This window comes from Pongo abelii, chromosome 23 (genome assembly GCF_028885655.2).
Source record: "Pongo abelii isolate AG06213 chromosome 23, NHGRI_mPonAbe1-v2.0_pri, whole genome shotgun sequence".
Taxonomy (NCBI): Eukaryota; Metazoa; Chordata; class Mammalia; order Primates; family Hominidae; genus Pongo; species Pongo abelii.
In genome coordinates this window covers 52054213-52067258 of record NC_085929.1, presented here as the reverse complement: position 1 = coordinate 52067258, position 13046 = coordinate 52054213, and the positions used below count along the sequence as shown (strand labels likewise).

The 13046-nt window shown below is 52.7% G+C and overlaps 1 protein-coding gene across 4 annotated transcripts in view; it reads right to left on the bottom strand.

Annotated features, from left to right (window-relative positions):
• FBLN1 (fibulin 1) overlaps positions 1–13046 on the bottom strand; it is a 99864-nt gene that overhangs the window by 59005 nt on the left and 27813 nt on the right. For all 4 annotated transcript variants that reach the window (XM_024239652.3, XM_024239650.3, XM_054543802.2 and 1 more), the window contains exons 5-10: positions 12320–12379; positions 10536–10637; positions 9802–9939; positions 8362–8499; positions 1935–2078; positions 1019–1147 (exon numbers count right to left, since the gene is read on the bottom strand). In XM_024239652.3, coding sequence (XP_024095420.1) covers positions 1019–1147; positions 1935–2078; positions 8362–8499; positions 9802–9939; positions 10536–10637; positions 12320–12379 — 711 coding nt within the window. The remainder of the gene's footprint in view (positions 1–1018; positions 1148–1934; positions 2079–8361; positions 8500–9801; positions 9940–10535; positions 10638–12319; positions 12380–13046) is intronic.

Genomic DNA, 13046 nt, shown 5'->3' with positions numbered 1-13046 from the left:
TCCACCTTCTCCAGCCTCATTTCTTTTTTTTCTTCATCTTTGAGATGGAGTCTCGCTCTGTCTCCTAGGCTGGAGTGCAGTGGCATGATCTCAGCTCACTGCAACCTCCGCCTCCCAGTACAAGTGATTCTCCTGCCTCAGCCTCCCAAGTAACTGGGATTACAGGTGTGTGCCACCATGCCCGGCTAATTTTTGTATTTTTTGTAGAGATGGGGTTTCATCATGTTGGCCAGGCTGGTCTCAAACTCCTGACCTCAAGTGATCCACCTGCCTTAGCCTCCCAAAGTGCTGGGATTACAGGCATGAGCCATCGCACCTGGCCTCCAGCCTCATTTCTCAGACAAGGAATGCAAAGTGACTTGTCCTGAGCATGCGGGAAGTCAGTGGGAGAGCCGGGACTGCTGCGGTTGCCTGCCTGTTGGGCGAGCCTCGTGCTCCTTCTGTGGCAGCACGTCTGAACTGGTGTCATCCTGCCAGTCCTCCACTCCAGGGCCCACAAGGAGGGTCTGCCAGGATCTAGCAAAGTGCCCACTTTGGGGGAGTGGGTGGCAGCTGCCAGGCTTCCCTGAGCACCTAGGTTTGGTGACAGCAGGAACTGGCTGGACAGGACCTGACCCCACTCCTGGTCAAGTTTTCCCCTCGCTGCTAAAGGCACATCTCTCTAGCTCCTGTGGCTCTACAGCTCAGCGGTGAATCTCCAGGAAATCACTGGTGCTGCCCACATGTGTACACCTGGCTCATCAGCACTTGGAGGTCCTGGGTCAAGCAGAACCCCTTTCCACAGACAGGGAGAAGGCTCACACACAGCGGGGCTGTGCCAGTGGCCGCCCAGCTGGGCAGCAGCAGAGCTGGGGCTAGAATGGGGTCTCCCGACTCAGGGTCTTCTCTCTCGGGGTCTGCCTGCACTTGGGATTATCTGAGATGAGGATCAGAAATCACATCACTCGAGGTGTCACAGAATGTGTCCCTGGTGCCACGTGGCTGGGTTCCCCCGAGGCCTGCGGGGCCCCCCACGCACCCACACACATCCTGCTGATGCCGTCGAAATAGTAACCCGTCTTGCACTCGCAGCGGAAACTGCCGGGAGAGTTCACACAGCGATGTCCCTTCCCACAGGGCTCAGCAGGTGGCGCGCACTCGTCCACATCTTGCAAAGGAGAAAGAAAACCATGATGAATACCTTTAGTTTGGGTTTTTTCCCCTCAAGATGATCAGAAAGGAAAGCAAGAAAGGAACACACATGGAAACGGGCATTCCATTTCAACACGACTTCACAGAGCACCTACTGAGTGCCGGGCCCTGGACTGGGAAGACAACTGACCCAGAGGCAGCCCTACCTGGCTGGCAGGACGGCAATGACTCTCATTAAGGTAGGAAGTGCCCAGGAACCCAGGGAGACACTGAAGAAGTGTCCTGGGGGTTATGCGAGGAAGCCTCCTTCCCTGGCGGGATCTAGGCAGGCTGGGTGCCCTGGATCCAAAGGAACGTAGAAGCAGGTGGGCAGAGGGAATGACGTAAGAGCAAACACCCACACAGAGAGGAAAGGACAGTGCTTGTGTGGGGAGTGGCAAGACCCACATTGCCTGAATTACAAGGTTTGTGGAGTTGGGCCAGCTCTGGGGGACTGGACTGTAAGCAGAGGCATCTGTCCTTTGTCACCAATGGGGAGCTGATGGAGCTGTAAACAGGGTGGGGTGCGAGAGCTTTGGGCTCAGGACAAGCCGGACAAGGCTGAGGCAGTAGACGGGCTGGTGCTCTACTGCACCAGTCCAGGCAAGACAATGAAGCCCCATGCTTGGGAACTGACAATGGGATGGATGGGCTGATAGAAATGGCTTTGCTTTGGGGATCAACTTTCTGCTTCCAGAGAAGGCAGGGTGCATGCTGGAAGCAGACAGGAAAGTGGATTTCAGATTTGTTTTCTTAATACCAACCAACACAGCGCGTTCCCTCCTCATTGAGATGGTAGCCACGGCCACAGTTGGGCACGTTCTTCTGGCACGTGTAGGAGCCCTCCGTATTGATGCATGTATGCCCGATAGGGCATGGGGCACTGATACTCAAACACTCATTGATATCTACAGCGGGAAAAGACAGAGACCATGTGGTTAAACCTGGAGGGTGTCCCAGCACCCAAAAACTGGATCTCCAAAGAAACTCCCCTTCCCACCTCTTTGCAAAACCACAAATGGAGGGGCTCAACCCCCTCACCCTGGACCACACAGCCGCCTCCCAGCTGGCTCCCAAATTTTATCACTGCATACCGCCTCAAACACCACCTCTCTGGCCCTTCTTCCTGTCCCTAAATCTCCAGCACCTCCATCGTTCGCTGCGCCAAATCGGGACCTGCCTTCCTGGCTTCTCCTGCATTCATCTACTCCACACACTGGGCACGGTGTTAAGGAGACAGGTGACTGTCCACGTGGTGCCAGCAACTCTGGCTCCCAGAGAGGCTCTAGGCCCCTCCGATGACCAGGCTTCACAGGGCCTATGCTGACCCAGGCCCACCTGGGAGGTGCCATGGCTCCCTGAGCTCACTGCACGGCAGTCTCCTTCCTCAAGTGGACACACCTCTGACATGCGGACCGTGGGGCATTTACCTTTGATGACATACAATGAGCAAGTGTGAACCCATGAATGGTCCAGGAGGGCCATGCTACACAGGGCTACCCTCCTTCTGCTCAAATTCGGAGGAAGAATACACAGATTGCACTTTCTGATAGAGGGAGTGGAAAAGGACCTGAGCATCTAAACATCACCTTGGAGAACCCTGCTCAGACACTTACAAAGCATCTGGGGTGGGGGGACAAAGAGCGGGAGTGATGGTGGAAGACCCCTGAGCATAAGTTACAAAGGAGGACCGCTGTACCCCTCTCCCTGCCAGCCAAGTCCACCCTCCTCAGTCAAATGAGTCAGCCCTTCACGCTGACCGTGCAGCAATTTACAGTTTACAAAAGCTTTTACATCCATTACCGCTCTCGAGCACCACAGCCAGCCTGCAAGCGAGGTGAGGCCGGTATCACTATCATTACTGCCTGCACTTTATAAACAGGAAACCAAGGTCCAGAGACTGAATGACTCTGGGCTCATGGCTGGAGTCAGGGGCCAACCAGGGCCTAGGTCTAGAACCAGGGTCTCCTGCTTTCCAGCAACCTTAAATCATGGCCAGCAAATGATGGCCCTTGGTTCAAATCCGGCTTACACCTGCTTTTGTAAGTAAACTTTTATTAGCGTGCAGCCAGGCCCACTCTGTGACGCATTGCTCAGGGGTGCTTTTACACTGCAAAAGGCAGAGTTGAGTGGTTCCCACAGAGACTGAAGTTGTTATTTACCATCTAGCCCTTTAGAGAAACAGCTGGGTGACCGCTGTAACACGAATAAATGCAGCGTTTAGCAGAGTGGTGGCTGCACTCCCCCAGGCGCTGCAGGCTCCTCACTCAGACTGCACTCCCCAGGCGCTGCAGGCTCCTCACTCAGACTGCACTCCCCCAGGCGCTGCAGGCTCCTCACTCAGACTGCACTCCCCCAGGCGCTGCAGGCTCCTCACTCAGACTGCACTCCCCCAGGCGCTGCAGGCTCCTCACTCAGACTGCACTCCCCCAGGCGCTGCAGGCTCCTCACTCAGACTGCACTCCCCCAGGCGCTGCAGGCTCCTCACTCAGACTGCACTCCCCCAGGCGCTGCAGGCTCCTCACTCAGACTGCACTCCCCCAGGCGCTGCAGGCTCCTCACTCAGACTGCACTCCCCCAGGCGCTGCAGGCTCCTCACTCAGACTGCACTCCCCCAGGCGCTGCAGGCTCCTCGCTTAGACTGCACTCTCCCAGGCGCTGCAGGCTCCTCGCTCAGACTGCACTCCCCAAACTCTGTTCCACAGAACAACAGTGTCCCTCAGAACATCATGTGCTCCACAGGGTTAAGACCTGGCTATCAATGAATGAATGAATGGGAATGAATAAACAGACAGCAAATCAATGTAAAGCATCGGGTGAGTTTGGGAACACGGCGCCCGATCTCTCCCTCTCAGGGATTCACATGGGAAAAGCCCAAGCTGCCAAGGTCCCCGTTCACTTGGCTTCACCCAGTGCTTCCTAGATTCAGTGGAACCCCTTCCTGCCCCAGGACCTGCCGACATCCCCAGGCAAGGTCAGCCAGGGCACGTGGGAAGCCCTGGCCCATTCCTTCCTCCCCACTCAAGAAGAAAGGAAGAGGCCGGGCGTGGTGGCTCACGCCTGCAATCCCAGCACTTTGGGAGGCCGAGGGGGGGATCACCTGAGGTCAAGAGCTCGAGACCAACCTGGCCAACATGGCAAAACCCCATCTCTACTAAAAATACAAAAATTAGCCAGGCATGGTTATGGGTACCTGTAATCCCAGCTATTTGGGAGGCTGAGGCAGGAGAACTGCTTGAACCCAGCAGGGTGGAGGTTGCAGTGAGCCAAGATTGCACCACTGCACTCCAGCCTGGGTGACAGAGTGAGACTGTCTCAAAAAAAAAAAAAAAAAAAAAAGAGAAGAAGGAGGGAAAGGGGGAGGGGGAGAAGGGGAGTAGGGGAGGGAGAGAAGGGGAAGGGAAGGAGGGGGAGGAGGGAAGTGGGAGGGGAGTGGGAGGGGGAAGAGGAGGAGGAAAAGGAGAAAGGAAGACAGCAGCAGGAGGAGGGAATTTGAAGAAAAAGAGCAAAGAAAACCCGACAAAGTCATGCTGGTCTCAAAGCCCTTGGTGACACAACCTTAAGGTCCTAGAAAATTCTCCATGTATGATAGGGGCAGAGACCTCCACTTTCTGGGACCCTGACCCATCCCTTGTGCTAGCTCTGCAGGAAGAGCTCTTCTGCTACAGGCAGGAGGCTTGGATGGGCTCTTGGGGCCCCAGGATGGTTCTAGGAGCTCCAGGAAGACGGATTCTGGCTACACAAGGGAATCGGCGCTTCCCACCATAGACCATGCTGTTCCTGGGTTAGGGAGCGGGTACCATGGGCAGAGGTGTGGGAGCAGAGGACCCAGGGTGCATGCTGGGGGACCAGGACCTGACATAGAACCTTTTCAGCCCTCTCCCAGACGGCCTGAAACTACCTTCTATCTTGATGTATTTTCTCCTTAGAAAGAAGTATTTCTGCTGATGCAGTCGTTTTTAAAAAGATAACATAAAGGTGCTGACATGAAATGATTTCTAAATACCCTGTCAAGTGGGGAAAAAAGCAAGTGGCAGAACAGTCTGGTCCCATTTTCATAAAAAAACAAAAGTCTCAAGGGAGCAGAGCCCAGAAGGGCTCATGGAACCTGCCAAGAGGCAGGCAGGATCGGCCAGGGGAGGAGCGTTTACTTCCTACACTTAGGTTTTGTTTGCTGATTTGTAAATCAAGACATACATAATTTTTGAAATAAATAGAGATCTTTTAAAACAATGATTCCTGAGCTTGATTGCAAGGATTGAGAGCACATGAAAAGGGAAACCCCATCCTCATCCTGGCATCCCAAGCTAAGGGGACCCTGAGGGAGCTGAACATTTGGCTTTTGATGCTGTCACTGAGGACTCAGGGAGATGGCACGGAACAGCTCAGTGCCACCAGGCTGGCCTTCAGCCCACAGCCTGCTTGCCAGTCCTGGAAGGACAGTGAGGGGACGGCTCCAGAGCCTCAGCCCATACACAGTGCTGCACCCTGTAGAGAGGAAAGTCAGGGCTAGGCTGAGACTTGCAAACGCTGCCTGTTTGTGGAAATCGGGGCTGATTTTGCCATGAGTCAGGGTTTCCATCCTCAGTCGACGCCAGCCTCCTCCGGACCCCCTTTGAGCAGGCTGCAAGTCTGAGCAGGACTATCCTCCCCGCTGGCCCCGGAAAGCCCATGGCTTCCCTGCTCACCAACCCCTGCGCTGAGCGACAACCACCCCTCCCTGCTGGCAAGGGACTGGCAAGGGGCCGACTGGCAGCTGAGCCACAGCCCCCCCCAGCTCAGAAGTCTCCCCCAGGGGATGACAGGGAAGCTGTAACGGAGGAAGGCTGGGGTGGGTTTCAGACGAGGCCCCTGTCCTAAGGGCTCACTGTTCCACTTGTCTTTTTTTCTTTTTTTTTTTTTTTGAGACAGAGTCTTGCTCTGTTGTCCAGGCTGGAGTGCAATGGCACGATCTTGGCTCACTACAACCTCCGCCCCCTGGGTTCAAGCGATTCTCCTGCCTCAGCATCCTGAGTAGCTGGGATTACAAGGTGCTCACCACCACACCCGGCTAATTTTTGTATTTTTAGTAGAGACGGGGTTTCACCGTATTGGTCAGGCTGGTCTCAAACTCCTGACCTCAAGTGATCCACCCGCCTTGGCCTCCCAAAGTACCAGAATTACAGGTGTGAGTCACTGTGCCCAGCCATATCTACTTGTCTTTAAATATCTCGGTGGTTAAAAAAAATGCAGTGGGGGAAGAGCTCTTTCCAAACCACTATTTCAAATAAATGATCAATACAGATTTCGCTAAGGAAAAGTTGAAATAGAAGCAAGATGGAAATTTATATTCCCTTGGCTCATGGCAGGGGAGAGGTGATGTGGCCACCCCAGGTGGGGAGGTTCTGACTAGTGTGATCTGTAGCTGGGATTCCTCACCTCTTCTCCTAAAAAGTCTCTCTGACCTCAAAGGCAGGACCCAGGAGCATCTGCCAAGCAGAGGCCGAGGGAGAGCCGGTGGATCAGGACTTAAGCGCTGACCGCAGCGGCCTAGCCAGGCAGTTAACCTGACAACGGCAGAGGAAAGCAGGACTCACCTCCTGTCTTTCCAGAACCAGTAACCCAGGCCGGCCAGCTCCCCGGCCGCACCCCACACAGCTCCTCTAGCGTGAGCAGTCTTATCCAGGCCTCCTAAATTCATACTAAGTTCACATGGGATTCTCTCTTTTCATATTAGTATTTCTCTGATATCAGCGGTTTCTTTTTTTTTTTTTCTTTTTTGAGACAGCGTCTCGCTCTGTCGCCCAGGCTGGAGTGCAGTGGCGTGATCTCAGCTCACTGCAGTCTCCACCTCCCAGGTTCAAGCGATTCTGCTGCCTCAGCCTCCTAAGCAGCTGGGATTACAGGTGCCCATCACTACGCCCAGCTAATTTTTGTATTTTTAGTACAGACGGGGTTTCGCTATGTTGGTCAGGCTGGTCTCAAACTCCTGACCTCAGGTGATCCACCCTCCTCGGCCTCCCAAAGTGCTGGGATTACAAGTGTGAGCCACTGTGCCTGGCCAGAGTTTCTTTTCTTATTGTGGTAAACTACATGTGAACTACAAATTTTATGTAACATAAAATCTGCCATCGTAACCATTTTAAGTAGACGGTTCAGGGGCATTAGTGCATCCACACTGTTGTGCCACCATCACCCCCATCCATCTCCAGAACTTTTTCATCTTCTCAAACTGAAACTCTGCACCCCGGAAACACTCACTCCCCACCCTCCACCCTGCCCAGCCCCTGGCACCTTCCATTCTACTTTCTGTCTCTATGAATTCAAATACTAACACAGACTATTTTTTATTTTTATATTTTATTTTATTTTTGAGACAGGGTCTTGCTCTGTTGCCCAGACTGGAGTGCAGTAGCACGATCACAGCTCACTGCAGCCTCGACCTCCCTGCTCAAGGGATCCTCCCACCTCAGCCTCCCAAGTAGCTGGGACTGTAGGCATGCGCCACTACACCCAGCTAATTTTCTGTAGTGATGGGGTCTCTCTATATTGCCCAGGCTGGCCTCAAACACCTGGGCTCAAGCAATCCTCCTGCCTTGGCCTCCCAAAGTGCTAGGATTACAGGCATGACCCACTGTGCCCAGCCAAGTATTTTTTAAAATAATTTTTTAATAGGCTAAATGCCTGTGGCAGGGAATCACCACTCACTGAGCGCTTCCTGTGTACCAGTACTTCGCAAGTACTCGCCTAATCCTGGCCTCAAGTCTACAAGCCAGGTATTATGATTCCTCCCATTTTATAGAGGAAAAAATTAAAGCTCAGAAGAAGTAATTTTCTTGGGTCACTCTAACTCCAAAACCTAAGCTCTTTAATCTAAACCCAGATCAGCAAACCGTGGCCCTTGGGCCAAATCCAGCCTGCTGCCTATTTTTGTAAATAAAGTTTTATTGGAACACAGCCACACCCATTTGTTTACAGATGGCCCTTGGCCGCTTTAGACTATAACAGCAGAGTTGACTATTACGACAGAGACCATATGGCCCACGACGGCTAAAGTATTTGCTCTATTTGCTGTCCAGCCCTTTACACAAAAAGTTTGCCAACCCCTGTTCTGTACACCATGCGGCCCCGCAGATTCCAGAGGCCTGCCCCAAGGCTAGATCGCTGGCCCCTCCTGGAACAACCCACTAAGCCTGGCAGCACACGTCTTACCAATACAGTTGCCTAGAGCATCTTGTATAAAGCCACTCTTGCACTGTAGCTTGGGTCGGCAGCGGAAGGATCCCAGAGTATTCTGACAGATAAAATCGGGGAGGCAGTTATGAATACCACTCTCACACTCGTCAATATCTGGTACATCATAAAAAAAGGAAATTGTTAGCAAGAGTCCTGCCAGAAGCATCTTACAACACTTTAAAATCACAAGAAAGTTTTTTTCTAATGTGCATTACTCAGACTATATCCCAAAACATTCTAATAGAGAAATCATACACAAAAAGGACTTCACTGAGCCAAATCGTGCTCCAGTTGCTAAAGACTTAAAAAGTTGACTTTTTTCCCAAGGCTCTTATGAGGCAAACTGTCTGTTATAATAAATCACCCTGGCATTTTCCTGGCAGGTATATATATATTAGTATTCATTCAGGCTAAGTGTATGTTTAGTTTAGATCATAAAGCAATTATCTTAGTGGCAACAAACACAGTCTCTATAAACAGATTCAATCTGAAGCCTTCACAATAATCCAAATATTAATAAGGGTTACAGTCATGATGAGATGTGATGGGCTGCCCTTCCCTTTAAGTTCATGGCTGTCAAATGGTCAAATGTGTATACTCAGCTGGCTTGGCCACTGGGCTCTTGGGGTCCAAACCACCCAGCTGGTGTGCGGGGGTGGGGAGGACAGAATTTGCTCTGTGGCCCTCAGATGTCAGAAGGGGTGTGCCGTGCTTTGAAGTCACTCTCATGATACAGTGAGTGACATTTTTACACAAGTGGATTTGTCCTTCTGAAAGGCTTGAAACGCTCTGCAAAACTGTGTTCTACATGATCCTCATCAGAGCCTCCCCATCTGCCAAATAACACCTAAGGCTTGGCGGGGAAAGGCTGGCAGCCAGAAATGCCATGTGTTTATGCAGTGGAAGGGGATACGCTTTGAACTTCAAGGAAGCCTGGATTTGGATGGAAGGCAGCTGTTGTGCAAAAAGAGTTGTGGGGGTTTTTTTTGTTTTTGTTTTTTGCTTTTTTTTTTTTTTTTTTTGTAGAAAGTACATGTGAGAACCTGAAATTCATCCCTGGTCTTGATTTTAAATAATCATGCACTGAGCTTTTTTAGAAACCCAAATCTGCCATCATTTACTCTGCACCATAAGAACGTAAATCTTTCCTAACAGCAGAACTAGCTGGTACCGGTGCACTACTGTCAACTTTTTCAATGTTCTGAACATTATTGGCAAGCACTTTCACTTTCCATCCCACCCGTCCAGACACCCTGGTGGGTATAACCACCTCCCTCCTGCAGATGAGCAGGCAGTCGCCCAGGCAGCCACAGAGGGCGCAGGACTGCGGGAGCCCAGACCCCAGAGCTGCCCTTCCCACCGCGCCGTATCTACACCTGGGAGACCAGGTTTGCAGACTCGGAGCGCATGCCGTACCTTTGCAGCTATTGTCCTCTGTGAGCTCATAGCCAGTCCCGCAGCTGCTGTCCCGCTGGCAGCGGAAAGAGCCCACTGTGTTGATGCAGGATTCTCCAAGCCGGCAGCTGTGGCTGCCTGTGATGCATTCATTGACATCTAGGAGAGACCGAGGCAGTGCGGGGGTGACCAGCAAGAACGACCCATCCTAATACATCTTCAGAAGGAATGTGCCAAAGTCATGGTGGAAGTGGTTCTCTGCACCCTCACAAACTGAGCTGAGGCCCACCATGTGCACATCCAGGCTGCGGACTGCATGGAATCGAAAGCAGTGATTTCTCTCCCCTGCTAACATTCGTATCTACTGCTTTTTCTGAGACTGGAGTTATGTGGTCCTCAAGAACCCCATGGAGGGGCAGCATCTTCTCCATCTCCCCCATCTCACAGACACGGGGGCCAGGAGAGCCTGAAGGATGTGCCCAAGGCCACTCAGCAGATCCTGGATCCAGAACCTGGTTAGACCCCAAATGAGTCCTCTTTCCCAACCCCAGTGCTTATATTGTCTTGGAGGGAAGTCTTGGCAGGGGCCTCTGCGCTGCAAACTCCAGGGAGCACGAGAAAGCGAGTCCTAGGCTGCTCTCCACCCCTGAATGGGGTCTGGGTTGTACAAGGCAGGCCCTGCTCAGTCCTCCAGCACAGAGCTCCCAAGCACAGTGACCTGCCAGTCCTGCTGGCACCTGGGACAGAGACATTACCTTCACAGGAGACACCATCAGACAGCAGCTGGTAGCCCACGAAGCAGGAGCAGACCACCTCATCACCCGTGTCTCGGCACTGCTGCTTGCAGGGCCCGCCTCCTGGAAGCACAGCGTGCGTGAGCCAGGGCTGGACGCACCCAGGCACCGCCTGGTTTCTAGCTCTGTTCAGGCTGGGTCACAGAAAACGCCCTCTGGGCAGACGAACCCAGGAAGGCAGGCTGACCTGGCTGGAGCCCACCTGCTGCCCTCCTGGGAGACCCCCAGGCTCTGGCTCTGGACACCCCCCAGGGGCTGCTGCTTCAGGTCCCAACCTCCCCGTCCGGAAAATCAGGTGGTGTGCAGGGTGCCCTTTGTAGGCTGGGGTGGACCTGGAAGGGGCGAGGCAGAGAAGAGCTCACTGCCGGTCACGGACATGGGGGTGTGGGCTCCACGTGGAAGGCCAGGCCCCAACTAGGCCTCATGTACCTGCTCCTCACTGAACTCTCGAGCTGTCCCGCTGCTCCAAGCCCACCATCATGGCCTCAGTTCCTGCAGCTGCCCACCTGGCTGTGGCCACGGCCTCCTACCTGGTCTTTCTGCATAGCCCAGTAGCACCCCACAACCTGCTCTTCCTACAGGGCGGCCAGAGTGATGCTCAGAGTGCAAATCTCATCAGGATAAGCCTCGACCAGGGAAAGATTCACGAGATACACTTCTAACTGCTGCCAGCCTGCCTGTTTCTAGGGCCCCTCCCTCTGGCCCTCTAACCCCACCTCCTTCCCCGGCCCACTGCCTCCCAGTACCCCGCTACAGTGGGTCCGTGCCCTTTACAAGGCTTCAGGTCTCCCTGAGGACCATTTCAGGGTTATTTTCCCAGCTAATCCCACCTCCTCCTTGCGGACCAGCTCTCCCCTCCCCAGAAAGCTCCTCCCATAGCCCTGAGGCTTGCTGGGGCTCTAGGTCACTCCCTTCCTCCCTCCACCAGGTCCCTGGACCGCGCCCCTGGACCAACTGTCACTGTACACTGACTGCATCATTTGGGGATCAAACTGGCCCCTAATTAACACCCTAACCACAGGGCGAACCACTGAAAAAGCTTGGGAGGCAGATCTGCAGGTCTAGACATGCCAGAATGTTCCATGAAAGAAAAACAGTTTTATCATATGAAAAACAAACCTTCGAGGCCCTTACTTAAATGTGCAAACATCTCCTTGTGAGGTAAATGAATATCACCAATGGTGACAGAACCATGGCTGGGGCTCCAGGGGCACAAAGGCAGGGAACACTTAGCCCCCTCCTCTCCCCTGAGCGCCTGAGGGAGGCCTCTGTCACCTTCACAAGGCCTGGGGGCTCGGCAATGTGCAGGCTTTCCACACCAGCCCTCACCAGGGCCCCTCCTTGGTAAGCCTACCCTTCCCCTCCCCAGCCAGCCCTAGATCTGGAAGGGGGAAGGGAAGGAGTTGCTGGGAATCCAGAACTCCTCAGGGCGGAAGTGGCTCATGAGTGGCTCCCAGCCAAAGGGTACTTTGCAGGGTAAACCAAAGCAAAACCTGGATTCCAACTTCCAATGAGATCAGCATTGAGATTCCTTTGTTTTGTTTTGTTTTGAGACAGGATCTAGTTCTGTCGCCCAGGCTAGAGTGCAAAGGCGCAGTCATAGCTCACTGCAGCCTCAACCTCCTGGGCTCAAGGAATCCTCCTGCCTTGGCTTCCCAAAGTACTAGGATTACAGGCCTGAGCCACGTTGCTGGCCCCTTGGGGTTTGTTTAAATACCAGCTGATGGGAGATGCCCAAGTCTCACCTCGGCAGCGGTCATTCAGATACGGGTCCTCTTGTTCCTCCTCGACCTCAATGATCTTATCTAAGGGGGAAAAAGACCAAGTCAGACATTTATCCAAACATCCATCTTATCTTAAAAGAAACTCCCAACCTTCTCTCTTCTTGTCACTATCAGGCAGTAATGCCCATTTGAACATCTTATATAAACAGCTAAGTATTAACTTTATCCTCTTTAAGATAGAGTTACACTTGTAAATGTATAATTGATCTCTGATCAATTATAGGCCAGGCGTGGTGGTGGGCACCTGTGATCCCAGCACTTTGGGAGGCTGAGGCGGGCGGATCACCAGAGGTCAGGAGTTCAAGACCATCCTGGCCAACACGGTGAAATGCTGTCTCTACTAAAAATACAAAAATTAGCCGGGTGTGGTGGCGTGAGCCTGTAATCTCAGGTACTCAGAAGGTTGAGGCAGAAGAATCGCTAGAACTCAGGAGTCAGAGGTTGCAGTGAGTCAAGATCACACCATTGCACTCCAGCCTGGGCAACAAGAGCGAGACTCCATTTCAAAAAAAAAGGATCAATTATAACAGAAAGACCACAGACACAAAAGCCTGTAATCATTGACTTCATGCTGGGTGATGTTCCCATAGTCCAAATTACTTGACCATCTCAGCAAATGCAGTCACAGCCTTGCTAACAACCAACACACGCCCTCCAAGTCTAAAGTGATGCACGCAGTAAAAACTTG